The 21,979-nt window shown below is 34.7% G+C and overlaps 1 protein-coding gene across 1 annotated transcript in view; it reads left to right on the forward strand.

Moving 5' to 3' along the window:
- Positions 1-21,979, forward strand: part of stan (Protocadherin-like wing polarity protein stan) — a 113,541-nt gene that overhangs the window by 14,982 nt on the left and 76,580 nt on the right. The window contains exons 4-9 of the mRNA XM_081742734.1: positions 3,021-3,340; positions 7,974-9,425; positions 11,173-11,305; positions 13,118-13,317; positions 16,435-16,584; positions 21,390-21,564. Of these exons, the coding sequence (XP_081598860.1) occupies positions 3,021-3,340; positions 7,974-9,425; positions 11,173-11,305; positions 13,118-13,317; positions 16,435-16,584; positions 21,390-21,564 (2,430 nt within the window). The remainder of the gene's footprint in view (positions 1-3,020; positions 3,341-7,973; positions 9,426-11,172; positions 11,306-13,117; positions 13,318-16,434; positions 16,585-21,389; positions 21,565-21,979) is intronic.

The raw sequence follows: 21,979 nt of genomic DNA on the forward strand, positions 1-21,979 counted from the left end.
ATATAGAGTATTTTCATATTCAATTTTACATATTTACGTCCATACATAATGTATTTACTGCATATTACTGCATACAATTACAGTTATGAGAAATTTAATTTATGTAAACTCTCTGTAACGGACACCTTTCAGTAACGGACAAAAATTCATGTCCCATTGGTGTCCGTTATTCAGGGGTTTCACTGTATTAGTAACCTTTCGTATACGCGTAAGGAAAGTTTCAAATTTACCAAAAGGTAACTGCAGAAAAAATAATAAATAAAAAATGACAACTGCATTGATCCCTGATTTCCCCCATCGTGGGGTAATTGGGATCATTAATGCCATAATAATAGCATGATGAATAAAGATAAAACAAATAGTTTCCTTTTAAACTTCAGAGATCATCAGTCACCATAACATATTATATGGAATTGAAGCTATTGAAACAAATAAAACCGTTTGTTTCATTTTAACTCCTAAATATGCATTCATTTGTAAACGCACAATAGAGCATTATTTTATCGATATGATCATTATGATTCCCATTACTCCAAAGACAGAGATTTCCATAAAACTGTATGTGTTGTGTAAATAATGAAATGAGAGTGCTGATGAATATTTAATGTAAAGTAAGTGAAACTCACTATCCAAAACTGTAGTTGAAAATGCTAAACAATGAAGGTGGTAGAAGTAACTTAATTAAAAACAAACCATGAATTTGTAGCACACTGCTCAGAAAACAACTGCCTTCAACTCCCTCCATTGACTGACAGAATAGCGTCGCTAGCTATAGTGTTTAACATTACTATGGCCACAGAATGACAAGTGTTATCAACAAATCTCTGTGTGTGTACTGTCTGAGAAGCTTGGATGACTCCCATTGTCCCGTCTGTTCTAAGTGATATTGTATTTGTGGTTGTTAGAAATAATATTTTCCCTTTAGTGATACTTTCTCTCTAGTATTGTATAGATGTTAAAGGAAATTATAGGATTTTAGGATTCTGGTTTTTATATTATATATATATATATAATCCAGAATCCAAAAATTATTTCGGAAAAGAGGACATTTGCTTTCACGTTATCACTTTGCATGTGTGAATGCCAGTGCCAGAAGAGAGGTTTACTGTCTGAATACTGCTTATGTTTTATAATTTAGGTTTGAATACCGCTCATTCTAGCTTTGGAACTTCTTGCATGAAATAAAAGACAAATTCTGACCAAAGTATATACTATCTAACAAATAATAGCGTTACAGTTTCGGCAAAGTATCTTTACCTTCGTCAGACACGTTATGAAGTACAATCTCTAAGACTGCAGCTTATATAGCTCAGAAAATGAGAGGAGGTCATATCTAGGAGTCAATATGATCCGTCCTTTCTTTTTTAACAATTTTTAATTGACTACACATTTGCAACTTTTACTTATACAACTTGTACTTTAAACTTGTACTCTAAACCTTTTAGTTGGCACATCTGTGTTATTTTAATGAACAACTTCTCATTTTCTGAGGTATATAAGCTATAGTCTTAGAGATTGTATTTTATAATATGCCCGATGAAGAAAAAGTAACTTTGTTGAAACTGTAATTTTATATTGCAGTTTAATAAGTAGTACATGCTTTGGTCAGAATTTGTCTTTTATTTTATAATTTACGTATAATTTATACGTAAAATTACGTATAATTTAAATAAAAATAAAATCTAAGCGGAGCAAATACTTATTAATAGTTTGTGTTACAGTTTCAACAATATAGTTGTCATTTTTCGTAAAACGCACAGCCGATAATATACCTGATGGAGGCAATGATATATTGTCGAAACTGTAACACAGTTTATTAATAAATGTTTGCGCTGCTCAGATTTTACTTTTATTTAAAACGTTTACCTAATGTAGTTAGATGAGACTACGGAACGAATAAAATAGAGTTAGAGTGACCAGTTATTTACCTTTTAAGTTCAAGAAGGTAATAGAAAACTGGAAGAGTGAATGGATAGATTGAAAACTAAAATTAAGGACTACCTATACAGAATGTTTTCAAAAATGTGTTACAATATTTTGGGAACAGATTCCTCACATAAAAAAAAAAAAAGTTCATATGGACCTGTGCTCAAAAGTGGATAGTTTCAGAGGTATAGGGTGCCGAAAATGTGAAACAAGTGAACTTTAAAAGATCATAGCTTCACCACTATGGGAACTATCGTAGTCGGGTCAAGATATCGCTGAGGAACTGGTATGTGAACTATCCAAATATCCATGTTTAAGAATGCTACAGTACTTGCACATCAATTTTTTACAGAGGTAGATGGAGAGTGATCAAGTACTCCCAAACAAGTCTCTCTAAAAATGATTTAGCAAGTACTGGAGGTTATGAAAGATGGATATTTAGATAGTTCACATACTAGTTTCTCAGTGATGTCTTGACCCGACTACGATCGGTCCTATAGTAGTGCAACTATGGACCTTTAAATATCATTTTTTCACGTTTTCGGCACCCTAGAACTTCGAAATAGAGATGGCCACATTTTTTCGAAAAATGGCTTTTCCGAAAACAAAAAATTTTTCGAAAAAACGAAAAACGAAATTTTTTTCGAAAAAACGAAAAACGAAAATTTTTTCGAAAAAACGAAAAACGAAAATTTTTTCGAAAAACGAAAAATTTTTCGAAAAAGCGAAAAACGAAAAAACGAAAAATGAAATTTCCGAAAATCAAAAAACAGATTTTTCGAAAAAGGCCATCCCTACTTTGAAAATATGCACCTCCGACCACAGGCCCATGTGAACTTTTTTCTTATTTTGATTTGAGGAATCTATTCCCAAAATATTGAGACAATTTTTTGTAACACCCTGTATAAAAAACTGAGTATTAACCTTTATTACTTGAATATCTATTTCTATAGTCAATTAATATTAATCTGATTTAGACGTTCTGATTTCCTATCGTGTCAAGGATCCTATCTTGATCAGTTATTAAAACTTAACTGCAAGAGTTACATGAATAACGTTCTGTTAACTAACATACTTAATTTTTTTTCTTACAGATGGAGGTAGCCCCAGCCGATCCAACACCACTCAGTTACTGGTCAACGTAAAAGATGTAAACGATAATTCTCCCCGCTTCTATACAACAGTCTTCCAAGAATCTGTTTCGGAAAACGTAGCTTCAGGCTTTAGTATTGTTCGAGTACAAGCGTATGACGGTGATGAAGGTGATAATGCTGCTATTAAATATAGCATTGGCCTCAGGGATAAAAGCGGAGGAAATGTTGAAAACTTGCCGCTTTCGGTGGATACTAATACCGGCTGGATTTACACAACCAAGGAATTAGATAGAGAAGAACAGTCACGTTTTCAATTTGAGGTAAGCAGTGGATTAAAATGTAATTAGCTGATCTCTAAGTGACCCTTAACATATTAGTATTTGATGTAGTCAATTGGAATTAGCGAGAAAATTCTTCTTCTTCTTCTTAATTTTCATCATGTATATTGCGTCCAGAGATGGTTTCTGAGAACATAAGAATATGTTTTAGTTGAATTTGACTTACGTGTTCCGTTAGCTTTGGCTAACTTTAGTGAGTATGCAACACCCTGACATAAAGGATTTTCTTGATGATCTATCTTTGTAGTGGTACTGTCACAATTATTTTTTGTCCTTATTGGAAAGCAGAAAAAAATGACTTCTTCACTGGCCATGACTTGAACCCAAATCTTCCACTTACCGAACGGATTCTCTGTTACTTAAGTTCCAGTGACACGATGAGTTTTCGTGTTTGTTGCAGGGTTGTTAATGGTAGCGGAACTGATAGGCATAAATAGGTTGTACTTAGTTTCGGTTCTAGAATTGGTACCTATTCCACCGAAAACGATTCCAAGCGCTGAACCGAATGATATTTTGTGATAAAAATGGTGTCAAACTCAATACGGAAACAAAGTTTCCGAGAGAATCGTTTCCAGGGCCGGAACCGAAATCTATATTGAAGAGAAAGTGACATTACAGAGAAATGAGAAATACATTTTGTAACAAAACTGTTATATGTAATTTCCTTGGGTTACCATTGCAAAGTTGCCCAGCGTTGTTGGCAGCTTGTAACGATCTTGAGCTATGTCGTAATATACTCGTATTTCGCTTCTCTTCCCGAAGCACACTGAATTAAAACATTTATTTAGGTTTCAAGACCGGAACCCATTACTATTAACAACTTTAAGGGTGTTGCAACTTCAAGTAGAATTTGTGAAATTAATTAATTTAATATTTTTAGTCAGATATAGTACTTTAAGAAAAATAGTCTTCTTCAGGGTGTTCCACTTTTGCCAGTTGACAGGCACGCATGGTTTTGATTTTGTACAGGATTTTTCCATGTTGACGCCAACATTGTAAGGTAATTGAGAAGCTATTTGAAGAAACGCTCTACCACTGAGCCACCGCGCCCCACGAAACACTAAACGAATTAACCGCAATTGTAACCACATATCACCCAACTACTACACCAATGGAAGGTCTTTTCATGTCTAGCTGGCTATAGTTTGTGAGCTGTAACGACAGAAACATTTTCTTTCTTTCTTTGGTCTTCCATTTAGTTTGTTTTCAAGCAAGTTTAATACTGTTAAGTCATGTGGGTAGAAGGTTGTCAAATTGGAAATTATTATTTGTAGGTCGTTTTCTTATTAAGATAAACTTACTAGGATCCACCACAGGACTTCACTAGGTTTCCAATCTCATGTACTGTCGTTTAAACACACTGTTGATCAGAAGCACACACTGTTGATCAGAAAAAATAGTTATATTAAGGAGCCAATTTAAAACATTTTATGCGATTCCAACTAGTTTAAAAAGTATTTTTCCTGCTTTTTTGCGTATTAAATTGTGTCAACAAAAAAGTCCTAGCCTATTCGTGCAAGTGTAGTAGACTTGGAGAGTTCTCATATAATCATGTTCAAAACTGAATTCGTTTTTTACTGTGATTTTTGTGAGTTTCAGAATGAATAGTGCCTTCAGTCAAAATTCGTTTCTTTTTAGGGATAGGTAGCCTTGCTTATATTACTATTTGTAATTCTCGAAGATTGTTCAAAAATAAATAGAAGTATTATTAATGTTACTCTGAAAATTGAATCATATGTGCTTTTATTATGGAAACACTGCGACAAAATACAATACATTCTAGGTCATTAACTTCATTTATTGTATTTTTACTCTCGATAATGGCGGCCGTATAATACAAAGGATTAGCAGAAACATTTCTTTCACTCATTCAATGGAACTATTAATTGTTATATATATATATATATATATTGTTTTAGATATGGCTTTCTTCACATGATCATATATAATGATGTTTTGTATCGTTTAAATATGATTATCCTGGAAGTTGTTGGAATGAAGGTCCTTTATAATTGGTGTTTCTTTGCGTATTCTTCATATAACCCCAAATTGCCTTTTTAAAAACTTAATTTTCTTATCTTTTTACCCTTGCTAATTTTCGGCAAAATGAATAGGAAGAGTTCTTTTTTCATTATCAGAATAGTAAATAGTATATTTTATTCTTTTTTAGTTTAAGTTTGTTTATATACAGCAAATTTTAATATATTAATAAAGAAACGTTCGAAATCTTCTTGTCGTTCACTTTTTGGGAAAGCTTACAAAAAGCACCAAGAAAGATTGACGGAAATGTTTTCAACTCAATTTGTACGGGAGGATGTGATGTGTATATACGAAAGATTACAATTACAACGGCATTGTGCGTGCGTGAGCCTAGCAGCTCCCACGGTGGTTTACACAGCATTCAGGTAGTGGAGTATTAATAAGATAACAGGAATGCCCGGACAAGTGTCACAATGCTTCGTCGACGTCAAAAGACACAGTGTAAGCAGATGGCTATTTCGAACGTAGACGCATGTTCGGTCAATGACAAAGCAGCTTTTCATAACCACAAATTTGGTTGTTGTATGGGATACTACGCCACGACACTGATGTGTGGTGTGTGTGAAAATAATGTACGGAAGAAAGTAGTCACAACAGCGACCAGGCAATGGGTCGCGTAATATGATTACAGCACGAAATGATAGACGTCTTGTTCGCATGGTCGTGACAGACTGTACAACATCAAAATGAGAATAGCCATATAAATATTACTTGCATAATGGGCATATACAGTTAAAGGCTGACATACTTACGTTAGATTATATATATGTAGGCAAATCATGCAACCAATAAATCTCAAGAAATAGAACTAGACAATCAACACTGATCACTGTCTTTACTTTCTCGTTCGTTAATATACTCTGTTCATTAATTTACTTTAACCACATTCTTCATATTTTGTGGATGGCGCTTTATATAATTATTATTAATAAATATATTCGAATTATATTCTTTATATTACTTCGTTTCATTGTTCATATTTAATAACTAATTCATTCGCTTAATTCTTATATCTAGTAAATTAAAACGTTAATTGAATGGGTTAAAGTTCATTTGTAGAACAATATAAACATATAACAATTAATTAATCACCTATGTGATTCCTACTGTCGTACTTTACTTCTGTTCATGCAGTCAACTAACTTCCAATATTTCATCATTTCTCAAGTGTTGGCAATAGTATCAAAAATATTCGGTCTCAGATATAAGACATCATATCAGCAACCATAACAATCAGGATGAGAGTAGGACAGATTTAACTTTAAGACAGTCTGATACTTCCCTTCTGCCTATTTATAGAATTCCACATTACCGTATTTCAATATGGCTGGAAAGTTCAGTCGTTTAAAATTGCAATACTTATGTAGTCTAACTCCCCCAATTTCTAAACAAAATTTATATAATTTCCATATTGGTATTACAAATCAATCGTCTGTTACATAATTGCAGATAATTCTCACTATCTTCGAATGGTTGCATATCATATATTTAAAAGAAAACATAAATGTAAGTAAACTGGAAACTGACAATGGCTTTAGGAATTGCCTCGTAACAGACAGTATCTACAGTTTGATGTTATCCGATGAATACTGGATTTGCGACACGCATGGATTTGTGTTGGCTTCCATTGACCAAGAGCCATGAACACCTCAGGTTAAAATGGATCTGCGAACATTGTCGCTGGAATGCTAATTGGCAGACAGACGTGTTTTCTGTAGAATCACTCTTTAACCTGTCCAGCAATGATGACAGTGTGTTGGTACAATCTACTGTACTGAGCGCAGTGTGTCAGCGTCATTATTGAGCGTCATGGCGGCCGAACGGCAGATGTAATGGTATGGAGTGCCATTAGGTGCAACTCGTGATCTCAACTGCTACACATTGAAGGAGGACAGTTCTATCCGCCGCTCATACTTTTGTTTCAGACAACTCCAGACGCCATATTATCAGCATAATAATCCGTTTCCACGTATATACCGGAATGTGGAAGCCTTCGAAGAATGATGGGTATTGCTGCTTCCCTGATGTGCACAGTCACCTGGACACGTAGCCCATCGAACATATGTGGTATATGATTGATCGGCATCTTTGTGATGATCCTCCAGCAGACAATGTAAGTGTCTTTGGGATTTGCACACAAGCAGCGTTGCAGGTAGTTCTCGGAAACACATCCAACGGCTGTTTAATTTGATACCACGAAATACAAGACACTGATTTTAACACACAGAGGCTTGGCACTGTGTTGTTCAGTTCTATAATTGCAATAATGTCTGTATAGAAATGAAGAATCTTTTGTATCAATTTCATTTCACTCACACGTCTCTTTTTTTCGTGTTTCAATTTGACAACTAGAGTGTATATACTAGGCTTTTTTCAACTGTATGTTCCTTTCAGAGTTGGGTTAAAGGAGGAGAAAAGGTTATTTATAATTGTAAATTTTGTTTACATTCTAGAACAAATGCATTTAGATATTTGTCAGTTAGATATGTACATTTATTTTCTGAACACAATGTAAGTTAACGTTTGTTACTGTTTCTTGAAACTGTTCTTAGCATCAGTATTCTTTATTTTTCAGGTGATTGCTAAAGACGGAGGCACTCCACCAAAGAGCGCAACAGCAAGTGTGATTATCATAGTACAAGATACTAATGACAATGATCCCGTCTTTGATCCAAAGATATACGAAGCTGTTGTGTCGGAAGATGATCCACCAGGCACTCCAGTGGTTAGTGTAACAGCTACAGATAAAGATGAAAACCCAAGGTTGCATTATGAAATCACAAGTGGAAACGTACGTGGTCGATTTGGAATAACATCGCAAAATGGTCAAGGTTTGATTACAATATCGCAGCCGTTGGATTATAAACAGGAGAAGAGGTTCATTTTAACTGTAACAGCATCTGATCACGGTGGACGGTATGACACAGCTACTGTGTATGTTAACGTATCTGATGCAAACACGTACCCGCCTGTTTTTGAGAATGCTCCTTATTCTGCCAGCGTGTTCGAAGATGCTCCTATAGGAACTACTGTTCTCGTGATCAGTGCAACCGATGGAGATGTTGGACCAAATGCGCAGATCGTGTACACGTTGGCCGGTGAAGATAAAACATCAGCTTTTACAATTAATTCTCAAACCGGTGCCATAACAACGACGAAGGAATTGGACAGGGAGACTCTTGGAGGTTATTTGTTGACAGTCACAGCCAAAGATGGCGGAATACCTCCTCTTTCAGATACCACCGACGTAGAAATCATTGTCTCCGATGTTAATGATAATGCTCCTCAGTTTAAGAAGGCTTCATATGCAGGTTCAGTAGCAGAAGACGCTCTTGTTGGAACTAGTGTAGTTCAGATATCTGCAACAGACGCTGATCAAGGTTTAAATGGTCGAATTCGGTACACTTTTACAAATGGTAATGACGGAGATGAAGCCTTCAGCATCGATCCAACATCAGGAGTTATTCGAACTAATAAGAATCTCGACAGAGAACGAGTTGCAAAGTACGAGCTTGTAGCGTATGCTATTGACAGAGGATCACCTGCACTTTCGGCCTCCGTTGTCATAACCGTCCAAGTTGAAGATATTAACGACTCTCCCCCTGTGTTTGAAGGAGAAAAGATTGTGCTTTATATCTCTGAAAATTCTCCAATTGGTTCTACTGTAGGTGAAATTCATGCACATGATCCTGATGAAGGGCCGAACGCTGTGATACAGTATTCGATTATCGGAGGAGATGATGCCCAAAGCTTTTCTCTTGTCACAAGGCCTGGTAGTGAAAAAGCAGAGCTACTTACAATGGTTGAGCTAGATTACGAGTCTCCTCACAAGAAATATGATCTTGTTGTTCGAGCTGCATCCCCGCCTTTACGGAATGACATCAATGTTGAAGTGCATGTAACTGATGTGAACGACAATGCCCCCATGCTGCAGAATTTTCATGTTATATTCAACAATTTCCGAAACTGTTTTCCAACTGACAGCATTGGAAGAGTTCCAGCCTTTGATGCTGATGTTAGTGATCAGGTAGGTCTACTTACTGCTATAATTTTTATATTCTACCTTAATAATGAATAAACCTTCTATATCTTTGCTTACTTTCAGGATGCACTATTTCAGTTTTAATTGCTTCAGACTGTCTTTCTAGATATTACATTTGTAAGTTTTGGGTAAATCTTTTGGATTTGTTTTACTTCCTTTTTAATAATGTTACATTGAACACAATTTTTTCTTTGGGTAATTTGTAGGCATGTGCAACAAGATTGAAAGTTATTTTTGCCGTCAATTCTACATATTAATTAGCATATTCCAGATACATGAGTCGTTCAATATATATAAGTTTCCCCAAGCTGTAAAATATTTATTTTTTAAGATACATTTTTAAACTATAAATACATGTTCATCTGTTTCGAAACATTCATCTTGCAATGCAGACTTCAACACCGAAAAAAGATGAAAGTAACCCGGCGCTAAATTGAGGTTGTATGTAGAGTGGGGTAGCCGTTCCCACCCTAATTCTTCAATTTTGTGTCTTGTTTGCGTGCTGAGTGGGGGGTGGGAGTTATTGTCAAAAAGAAACTAGGTCACTTATGTCGCATTGCGTTTCCCTGAACCTGAGTTCAAGTTCGATATAAGCGATCTGGTCTCCTGTAAACTAGTGATGAAGAAATAAAACGGAATGTGAGGATAGTGCTAAATAACCAGAGCCCTGATTTCTTTCAAAAGGTTTGGACAAATTGGTGCCACAGTGAGAAAGATGTCTGAACCTCAGTGGGGGTTATGTGGAGAAGTGAGGAAGGACCCACCTACACATGTATGTGTAGTTTACAGATATATATATATATATATATATATATATATATATATATATATATATATACACCTTAGGGAAACTTATGTATTGAACCACCCAGTATAATATGGCGTTTGCTTCGTAGAAACGGTGCATTTCCGTATACTCCTCCTCCTTTCCTCAGATCACTGTTTGTGTGTAACTTTTTTAATAGTATTTTAAAAAGGCCCATTTTCAGAAGGACATTATGCTAGCAATTATATTACGAATTCACTAAGGTTTTATTACAGTTTAGGAAGTAGTAGTATTTCTACCCTAAATTAGTGATTACATGACTTTATGTTTATAATATCGTATCCCGTGGGTTTACTCAAAGTTCTCTCTTTTCCCCTGACTACCTTCACTCCACAAATTTTTCCGCTGTCATTTTTTTTTTTTTTTTTTTTTTGTTTTTTTTTTGTTTTAATACAAATCTCAGTGTAGGAAGTTCTTTATCGTACAGGGTACAAAGTGATACATTCAACTAGATCACTTAATTCAAATTATTATTCTATTTGAGGATTATTCTCATCACGTCATGGTAATATATTCTACTAATTTTTGTGTATTTTCTGTGTCTTTAAAGCTTATATAAAATTTTGGTGTTATGTGATGATCTGATCCTTCATGTTTTGCCTAAATGAAATTGCTTAAAAATCCAACGCTGAATCGAAAATAAAATTTAGTTAAATACCTTGGAATGGTTCTAATTAAGAGCTACTTGAAATCTCAAAAATGATGTAATGAATCTTGATATTGTTCTTTCTTTCTTTTCTTCATTTGTTAGATCTTCACTATTTCCTGTAGCAGTTGTTTGAAGTAAATCCTCATTATATTCCAGGATAACTTTTTAGAAAGTTTTTTCTTAAAATAATTGAAAGTACTATCTTTGAGATTATTTTAATTATTGTAAGTATTGTGAATGTGTTTATTTATTTTCAGCTTCAATATAAAATCCTATCGGGAAATAATGCCAATCTAATCCAGTTAAACGAAACCAGTGGAGAAATAATGCTGTCGCCTCAGTTAAATACGAATGTGCCAAAAGTAGCTACAATGGAAGTATCTGTGACAGGTAAGGCTGGATGTTTTAAGAGAGCTTTACATCTTTGTTCGCTAAAATAGAATACTGCTGATCTATAATGAATCAATAATAATAATAAGACAGAAGAGTGAATAAATGTTAAGTACATAGGCGCGGTTGTTACAAAATAGAACGAAATCTATGAGGAAGCAGCAAGTAGAATAACAGCGGAAAATACATGTTACAACTCCATACAATATCTTTTTGACGTTGCGACTGATACCGAAGACTTAAATCTATGAACGCACACTTCTGTCCGTTGTATGAACTTGGAAGTCATTGACATGTAGAGAACGAAAACTGAGGGTTTTCAAAATGAAAGTATGGAGAAAAGCATTTGGTTCGAAAGGAGACGACAAACATAAGAATTTAGAAAATTACATAATTCGGAACTTCACAATAGCTACAATCACCAAATGCCAGATGGATAATAAAACCAAGACTTCTAAGAAGGGCAAGATATATCACTCGCTTGGAAAATACACACAGGATACGAAGAATGCTAGTTGCAAAGAGACCTTTGACTATATTCATAAGAAGATAGGAGTATTTTTTGTTTGTTTCTTTAAGTTTAGTATTCTATTTCAACACGATGCTGTATGAGATGTAAAGAATCCAAACAATTACAGCATTCAGTGTTCTTCCGCTGTAAGTCGAACCCCGGAACCCTATGCACGAAAAGCACACATGCTGGTTATTACACTAGTGAGGAAGTCGAGGTGAGAGAAGGAAGTAGATAATAATTCAGACAGGATTGATTCGATAAAAGATAGAATCTAGTGATGTGCTTTTGTTTCTGCGATGATTAACCTTAGGGATTCTTAAACCATAAAGCTAACTGAACACCTACTGATTTATGTATAGGTTTAAAAAAAACGTATGAAAGATTCCGGATCGTAAGTCCAGCGTCGTTTCAAATTTATTAGAGAAAGATCTAAAAATGCTTTTGTTTGTTTGTGAAATACTTGTGTTTCACACTTTGGTGCTCAGGCTAAGTAGTGACATGACTCTAATCGCATAACAAGCGTAGTGCATTGACTTTTTCGAATCTACGGAGTATTTATAAGATTGCTAAAATTTCCTTGTACATTTCATAGGCCTCTTGCCATAGGCTTGTATATGCGCTGTTTGGATACACGAGGCTTAGGTAGTTTCTTGATATTAAAAATTGAACTTTAAGAATACCATAAGCTTCTAGAAAGTTAATTACTGTTGCCACTCTGTACATAAGTTTGGTGATTTTGATTTTGCAATCAATATTTAATTTAATTAATTTTAAAGAGTAACTGTTTGGAGGTAGAGCGCACAACTCTGGTATAGAGGTTAACAAGAGTTACAATACATAATCTTCTTGTTTTCGTTCATTTTATTATCTTATGATTATTTTTGTTAGTCTGTAGAGTTAAAGTGGAATGAAAACCACGAAGTTCAGTAGGAAATTATTAAGTTAGCCACCTGATGTTTATTTATTTAAAAAAAAAGTTGAAGTATAGTACTGTGTTTTATTGCTCCGTACATTGTCTACTTGAATAAATTGACATTTGCTTTTGAACTAAGAGTTGCATTCAGTTTAAATACGTTCCACTGTAACGTAAAACATTTGAATTGGCCACTTGATTTGTTTGGCTGTACATATATGGATTCATGAAGATGTGGCCTTGTCCAAATGACAGTGTAGAAGAGGAACTTAAGAGCAATATACGCAATACGTTCTTGAGAATATATGTATTTAAAGAATGTATGCATAAAAAGTAAGTACAGGATGCGTAATTGTGTAGTTACTAATACCTTTCTTTGTTTCAGATGGAGTAAATGAAGTTAAGGCCATTATGCAGCTTAGTGTGCGACTGATTACAGAGGATATGCTTTTCAACTCTATAACCGTCCGCTTAAATGATATGACTGAAGAAGCCTTTTTATCTCCTCTCCTTTCGTTCTTTATTGAGGGATTAGCTGCCATCATTCCTTGTCCGAAGGAAAACATATACGTATTCAGCATTCAGGTAATCTTTTCCTGTGAATAACCATTATCTTCCTTTAAAAATATGTGTTAATTTTATAGAAGTTGTAGTAAACTTACATTTCATGATAATTTGACGTTAAGTTACATATTTATACCCATTTTCTACCATGTACTGTTTTATTCAGAATTAGGCCACTCATTGTTATTTAAAAGTACTTTATTGAAAACCAGAAGCGAATATTTCAATGTTTTGACATGTAATAAATATCTAATAGGGACAAGATTTGCTTTTATAGAAAGAGAGAGAGTGAGTGAGAGAGAGAGAAAATGTAAGATTTGGATTTTAACGCTATACTTATTTAATGACCTTTATCCCAACAATCGTTTCACTGACCTGACTTTACCGCCATCATCATCAAGAGAACATAACATAGACCCTAATATATATTAACTTTTAGTCAACAATAATTAAAGCGAGTGTAAGCGAACTCTTGCCTTTGATTCGACATAAATTTTGTGTTCATCTGTTCCCCTATAACTTTCGTAAAATTTGGTCAATTTTAAGAATCTTGGTACGTGTTTTTCGGAAATAAAGCCTGTTGTTTTGGATTGAAGTTTATGAAGACTAAGAGGATAAAATCAATGCCAAGTTAAAGATTTCCTGATCAGTGGCATCTCGTGATATAATTTTTCGGTAGTTCACGTCGTTAGAAAATTCTATTCTAGAATTCTTTCAGTATTCTAAATAGGAAAAGCTATAAATAATCAATGAAAGTAGCCATCTATATATTACACACAATGAAAAGCACCAATTTATAAACAAATGCTCCATTTCATTCGTACATGAAGTTACTTCTCATGATCTTCTGGGTAATCAACTTGTCAATATCTCTTCTGAAGTTTTTTTTTATCAACTTTTTTCTCTGTTGATATTATAGCTAATGCACTGAGACTATTTTGAGCTATGGAACTCCTTTAAATGCTTTCATATTCTTTAATATGGTAACACAACTTTCAGTTTCTGAAGACAACTTCGGATTATTTGCTATGATTTTCACGAATTTTGTTGTATACCATTCTCTTTCTACAGACTCACCATCAATTTCACAATATACTAAATGTAATCTTCATTGGTATCAAGACTGCAAACGTCTGCTATCTCGTATATTTGAAGAGCTCCTTCGTGGCTAGCGGTTAGCGTAAGTGCCTTTGGCATGGGAGACCCGGATTCGATTCCCAGAGGGAGCTGATGTTTGGATTCCACGTTAATCAGTACGTCCCGTCTTATATAGCCTCGCTGCTGAAAGGGACGTTTAACTCAAAATCAACTCAACTCGTATAGTTGAATTGCCATGTATTCTCTTTAGTGAACTGTTAATAGTATACACGAAACATACAATGTATCAAATTACTATGATAGTTGCAGAGGCACCTTTAATTAGTAACGCTTTGTCCATGTACTTTTGCATTGTTATCTCAAGACATTTCATTACTGTTCCGCCCCCCTCCAAAGAAAAAAAAAAAACATTTCCGATTACAGCTGTACGTACGTTACTGCAAATCTCAATACTCATCTTTTTCTATTTTGCATGTGTTAAAGATGAATGTTGAAAAAATCAATTCCAAAATTTCCTTCAGGTTCCCACAATAGAGAAGGTAAGACTTTAGCAATATTACCAAGTATCGAAGTATAGTATCTTCGATAAGCTATTCGCTTTTCTTACAAACATCAGAGATTACACATATTTAAAGAAAGTCTTCAAAATAAATTAAAATTTAATTTTATTCTGCATTAACGTAAAAATCTCTGCGGAAGGGTTTTAAACCTCCCATTCTACTTGGTACGACCTCGGAAAGCCGTAATTTTGTTTCTTCCAGTAGTATATTTTCATTACGAGAAATTGAGATAAAAAGAAATGTAGATAACTGATTGAAAGAATGAGTTATATAGTACTACTATAATCTTTTCTATATTTTAAGCAGCAGTTCATTGTTTGATTCCGTTTAAAGCGCCACATTACTGTAAATTAGTCAACAACAGCTGTCAACGCAGAAGTTCATTCTTTGATTCTGTTGAAAGCGCCACATTACTGGAAATAAGTCAACAACAGAGCTTGTCAACGCTGCTCGTGCAAATCTTATTTAAACGTCAGGAGACATCAGTTCCTCCCCTCAGCTGCCCGCGTTTCCCTTGCGTACTACATAAAGAGCAGCCTATCACGCCCGCTACTCTGTTGTGAACGTGGTGTGATGATGGAGTGGATGTACGCAAGGGGTAAAGCAAGCGAATAATAGAAACGAAACGACAACATAATAATATTCTAAATATTATTAAATATCTGAAGGAGCAACAAACAGCCCACGATACTTGGTGGTTCACGTGCTCTTGCGAACTGCACAAGGCGACGCCACTGTTCCTGATACGTATTGTGTAATTATAAGATAATTTTTCATGGTAACTTTCGTAAAAAAACAAAAAAAAAAAAAAAAAAAACTTCCACTGTATCCATTTAAAAGCCTCAGGAAGGTACTTTGTAGAGATCAACAGATGGTGTCTGTGTGTGTAACGGCAGAAAGCACTCGAAAGATACGTTGATTAAATACTTTGTTTGATCAGGGTTTAATATAAACACTAAAGTACAACAGTACAAGGAAAAGTATGGTACCTACACAGCAAACAGGTAACACCCTTTAAATAATCTCTCACGACGTCCACACACGAATTTACACATAAGTTACATTTTTCTTTGGCGGTTGTCGCACAGTTTCCAGATTTATGAAATGACCCTAATAAAAAAGAAATAGATGTTTCTTTCCGAAGCATATCACGCTGCTCTTAAATCGATCTTTCATTCCGGAATTGAGGAAAAAATATTTGGGGATATTTTTCCTCTTTATCAACGACTTTACGTGATATTTCTAGTTCGCAGACATTGTATTGATTTTTGAGACACTTTCATCTCCTTCTTAACCAAATATTTGTTTGTAATTAATTTATATTTCACATCTTTAGTCTAAAAGATATAACTGTAGAAATTACGACTTGATTCAATATCATTTTGTTCCATGTGTTATCAAATAGATGCTAAAAACTGCAACATGTTTACTTTACTGTACACGAAACAGTATGTTATTTCTGTTTTTTTGTTTATTGCAGGATGATACAGATGTCAATGCGAGAATTTTGAATGTTAGTTTTTCTGCTAAACGTCCTGATGTGTCTGGAGATGTTTTCTATTCACCACAATTCCTCCAAGAAAGAGTGTATTTGAATAGAGCAATTCTAGCAAGGTTATCTACTGTTCAGGTATGTTGTATAGTGTCTTTGGATTGCAATAAAAGCACATACCGCCTGTTTATTTCAAAAACGACACAACTCAAAAATCACGCTTATTGACTTATGGGCAGAAAATGAAAGCTAATCTTGATATTTATCTCTGGTAAAAATTTCACAGATATGCTTCCAAATATGGACAGAAAATGAAAGCTAATCATGATGTCTATATCTGGTAAAAATTTCACAGACGTGCTTCCAGAACTGGGCGCTAGAGAGCACTTTGTGTCGTTCTTGCGCGTATTTGTTTTCATTGCGTTTCGAAAATTTAAACGCTTCTCCTAGGAATTTTGAGTTAGTCATTCTTGAAATAAACAGGCGATAGGTTGTTTGTAACGGTTAGAAATCTCAAAAAGACTTACGATGTTACAGTGCCATAACAAATGTATCAAAGGTCTACCCGCAAACCTTTTCCTCCTCCTATTGCGATCAGCAAGAAAAAGTCCTCTCTAACAAGTCATTGCTTCCTTATGGTTGAATTGTGCTAAACTCTCATCTATAACAGAATGAAGTGTAGTTTCGAAACATTAGCTTTTGATAGGATTTTTTAAACTATGTATGTTTATGAGAAAGAAACTTTAGAACTTAATACGGTGTTTTCTATTTTGAAAGGGAAAGTTGAAGGGAAGAAGGAATACGTATAGAAGCACTTAAATAATATGACGCTACATACTGTCTTCTGAGAAATTTAAAATTTGCTTCTATACTTCAATCTGTACTTTATTTGAAACAGTGGTAATAAACGTTGAACAGTCTCACATCAGTATCTACACGTTCTCCAAAGAATCTTAATTCTTCAACAAATGCAGAGCTACAAATCCCCTCTTTATAGAGGCACGTACCAAATATCTAACTGAATATAATAGAAAACTTTTGAATGACATATGTATAAAACTAGTTTAATGTTGCTAATTTTTTTTCTTTCAACTCATCCAGTTATTTAAATACGGATACGAAACTTTATTGATATAAAATTGCATCAAGATAATGTTACAAAATCTGATAAATAATCTTGCGCTTGCTGTCAACTGATATTAGTGACATGATTAAGCACAAATCTGTTGTGAACTACTTTGCTACTGTTTCGCTTGGTTGGACTGTCCTACTACTTGTCGCACCATCACGACAAGGTAAAAAGTACGTGATTCCACTCAAGTCCACGGGTTTAGGACAGTGCTTAACCAATTCTTGTATATAAGATTATTCATATGAACTAGAAGCTTTTAATGGGAGAATCATCCCTGCAACGAACTATATGAATTTGAGAAAGGCTGGATAATAAAAATCAGTAAAAGTTTTTTTTTTTTTTTTTTTTTTTTTTTTTTTTTTTTTTTTTTTTTTTTTTTTACACAGGTAGAGTAGCAGCAGTTTAAAGTGTTGCTGTGTTGCTGCTCCAAACAGGACTTCTAATCGGCGCAATTACCAAGAAATTAAATAAATACGTTATGAAAAGGGGCTCATTTACTGTATGAATAAGGGTTGAACACACTCGTATCAGTAACTACACAGTTGGGCTGTAACTTACACAGTATAGTGTTTGCAAAAACAAAGTCCGATCTGGAATGTAGGGAGAATATATAACGTGGAGTTCCACTCGAATATAAAATATAATGCGAATAATTACATTGAAACATCAAAAATGTGAAAAGCATGTAGTCTTTAATGAGATGGAAATTTGTGTGAATATAGTGAGTGATGATTTGAAAGCTTCCAAGAAAATGTTGAGAATGTTCTTTTCGTTAAGCCAAGAAGAAGATAGGAGAATAATATAAACTCAGAATGTGTGAGAGAGAGAGCAGTGGCGACTTTAGGGGGTAGGCCTGGTAGGCATGCGCCTACCCAAAAATCTTGAAAAATATATAAACGCTAAAAGATACAATAAAGGGTAAATACAGTGTGATTCAAAATGATATGAACGATTACAACTCCTTATAGTCTTTTTATTAATCATCCAAATAGCTTCAAATCTTACTGTTAAATGCTAAAACTCTCCACGTTTTTGTGATAAAAAAAATGAAAATAGTACATCACAAATGTTCTATGTGGGCCCCCTTTGTTACCCTGCATACGTCTATTCGGTATTCCAATTCCGCCCAGACCCGTTTCAACATGTTTGCATCAACAGTTTGCACTGCAGCAGTGATGCGCTCTTTCAGTTCATTCACATCTTAGGGTAGAGGAGGTTTGTATACAATGTCTTTTAAATGTCCTCACCGAAAAAAAATGCAGGGAGTTAAGTCCGGTGATCTTGGTGGCCAACGTAGAAGCTGATGATCATTTTTACCTGACCGCCCAATCCAGCGGTGTGTCAGTCTGTTGTTGAGGAAGTTTCTGACGTGATGAAAATGAGATGGAGCTCCATCCAATTGATAGATGAAGTTTGCACTGTCATGTTCGAGCTTTGGCATAAGCCACGTAGTAAGCATTTGTAGAAATATTTGTCCAGTCACAGTTCCTTCGTCAAAGAAGTACGGACCATAAACTTTTGAAGATGAAATTGCTCAAAACACATTCGTCTTCGGTGAATCACGCACAATTTCACAGATTTGGTGAGGCTTCTCAGTTCCCCAAATGCGAACATTTTGTTTATTCACTCTTCCTGTCACATGGAACGTAGCCTCGTAACGGAAACAAAGTTTGCCCAAAAAATCATCGTGAACACTGCAGAACTCTTGAAATGACTCACAAAAAGTCTAGCAACACGTGTGATTATTAGGTGTTAAGTATTGTAACAACTGCACTCGATACGGATACATCTTTAAATGTTTACGCACTACACCCCAAACAGTTGTTTGTGGCATTTGAAGCTCTTTGCTAACTCTCCTTGTTGACTTTTGTGGGCTGCTTTGAAAACTGGTTCGAACCCTTTCGACATCTGCCTCAGAAGTGGACGGCCTACCGGGCGATTTTTCTTTACAAATGCATCCCGTTCTGTTGAATTTGTGATCCACTTACGTATGGAGTTCTTTGATGGCGGATCTTTATGAAATTTTGTGCGGAACTCGCGTTGAACACTAACAACAGACCGACAAACGTGAAATTGTAAAACGCAAAATGCTCTTTCTGCACCACAGGCAGCCATCTTGGAACTAATCACTCGGCCACCTAGCGGATAAATTTTAAACTACTACGTTCGTTCCAAACAAAACTTGAGGATAATATTGAAAGTATTTCCATAGAGATTTCATTGTTGATAGAGTATTATCACTTATAGAACGTTTCCTTATCGTTCACATCATTTTGAATCACGCTGTATATTTGCCACTATTTATATTAATGGTAGTTAATTGTTTAACAAATAGCATCAACCACTACTGTAAAAGTAACTTACTACTGTCATTAATCAATCAAATGTGTATGTATCTATAAGCGAGGAAGCGGGCCTGTCCAAAATTAAAAATCCTAAAGCCGTCCTTGAGAGGGAGATCAATAATCTTGACTGAACTGCCTTGGCAAGAAAGGATCCACAAACCGCCCATGAAAAGCTTTGTACCGAGGCTTTGTGCATATTTTATATGGACTACACTGGATCGTTCAACACCTCTAAACGTTTAGAGACAATGAAACCATAAGTAATAATCATACATCACTTTTTATTTATTTATTTATTTATTTATTTTTTTTGAAAGAGCTAGTTTGCAAAATAGCTAACATCTTTCACTGATAATTGTAGTTTACTGGCATTAAAATTCAAAATTTAGCTCATGAGATAACTGATGAACTTCATCACCATGTTTCCCTTTGAGGCAGATGAACAATGTCACTTCCGATGTCGTTTAAATCCAAATTCAGCACTCATTAGTACTCCTGAGAAAACGGGATGTGACGTAAAGATAATTGAAAATGTCCGATATTAGTGTCGAATCTACAGTTTTCGGAGTCCCTAAGTTAATTGGTGGTTATAATAATTGGTGACAGTTTTGGTGTCATTTAAGTCCAAGGTTAGCTCCCAGTTTGGGTAAGATCCCCTAGCATTCCTAGAGCGAAAGGAGGGAGAGACATTCAAAATGATCGAAAACTACCAATATTAGTGTCCAATTCATAGTTTTTGGGGCTGCTTAGATAAATAGTGACACTCCGCACATGTGCCAATATTATTTACATCACAATGTTCTTTTTTCTTAATTCAGAAAACATTTGTATTGAGTTGGAAGTTTCACACAAAGAAATAAAATAATAAACTAAAATAAAAAAATAAAATAAAAGTAAAAAATAAAAATAAAAAAAATAAAAAAAAAAACCTACTCGATTCTTTAATAGTTTCAGATTTTAGGAATACTTTCGTTTTCCATGTTTGTGAAACTCTTTCTCATAAAAAGTGAATTCTCTTGTGTTCAGCTGGCCAGAAAGTGAGAACAAAGGACACACGGGCTCCGCACTCATCATATGCTCATCGTTGAGCCATACAGTCATACTACACTCATTTATATAGTCAGTCAGTCGTTTATCGGATTATATTAGAGTGTAGCGACAGCCAATGTTTGTCTTGGCAGAGTTCAGCGTGGTAACTATTATTTACAGGGTTTACTTCTAAGTGCGTACCTTACACTCACTCACAAAGATCTTGCAAATTGATTTATATGATTAAGATTCCTAGTAACTTCATTCTTTTAATTAATCGCATACTGTCTCATAAACTATCGTAAGTCTTCTCACGCATTTTAGTGGTAAGCATTCTGGTACAGAGTAGTACATTTAATACATTTGGTTCAGTAAATATAGTGTAAAATGCATTTTTTTTTTTTTCAGTTTTAACGATGTATTCATTTATTCTGTAGGTTCTACCGTTTGATGACAACTTATGTGTGCGGGAGCCATGTTTAAACTACGAAGAATGTTTGACAGTTCTGAAATTCGGAAATGCATCAGGTTTTATAAGTAGTGCTACTGTTTTGTTTCGCCCTATCTATCCAGTAACTACTTTTGCTTGCAGATGCCCAGAAGGATTTACAGGTTAGTGTTCTTAGTTTAATGATCTTGATACACATACTTAACTTGGATTTTCATGTTGTAAGAGAATAGTAGTTCAAATATTTTTAAACAAGTTTTTCTAGCTAATACTTTATGTCTTCATTTCATTTTTGTTTGTTTGTTTGTTTGTTTGTTCGGAAATAATGATCCAAGGTTCATTGGAAGTTTTGAACCTCACTTACTTTAAGTATACTAAATTTGGGTAATGATTTTTCCCAATTCCATTATTCTAACTTTCTAGATCTAAGTTTGCTGCCTCTTCATTCATGTACACTAAATTGCCTCATGATACTCGATCAACATAAAAAAAAATTCTCTAAACATAAGCTGATGAAAATTTAAAGTTATTTTCATTTCTTAATATATGTATATCCCTTTAACTATACCAAATTTACAA

The sequence above is a fragment of the Thermobia domestica genome, chromosome 16 (genome assembly GCF_964235325.1).
Source record: "Thermobia domestica chromosome 16, izTheDome1.hap1.1, whole genome shotgun sequence".
Lineage (NCBI taxonomy): Eukaryota > Metazoa > Arthropoda > Insecta > Zygentoma > Lepismatidae > Thermobia > Thermobia domestica.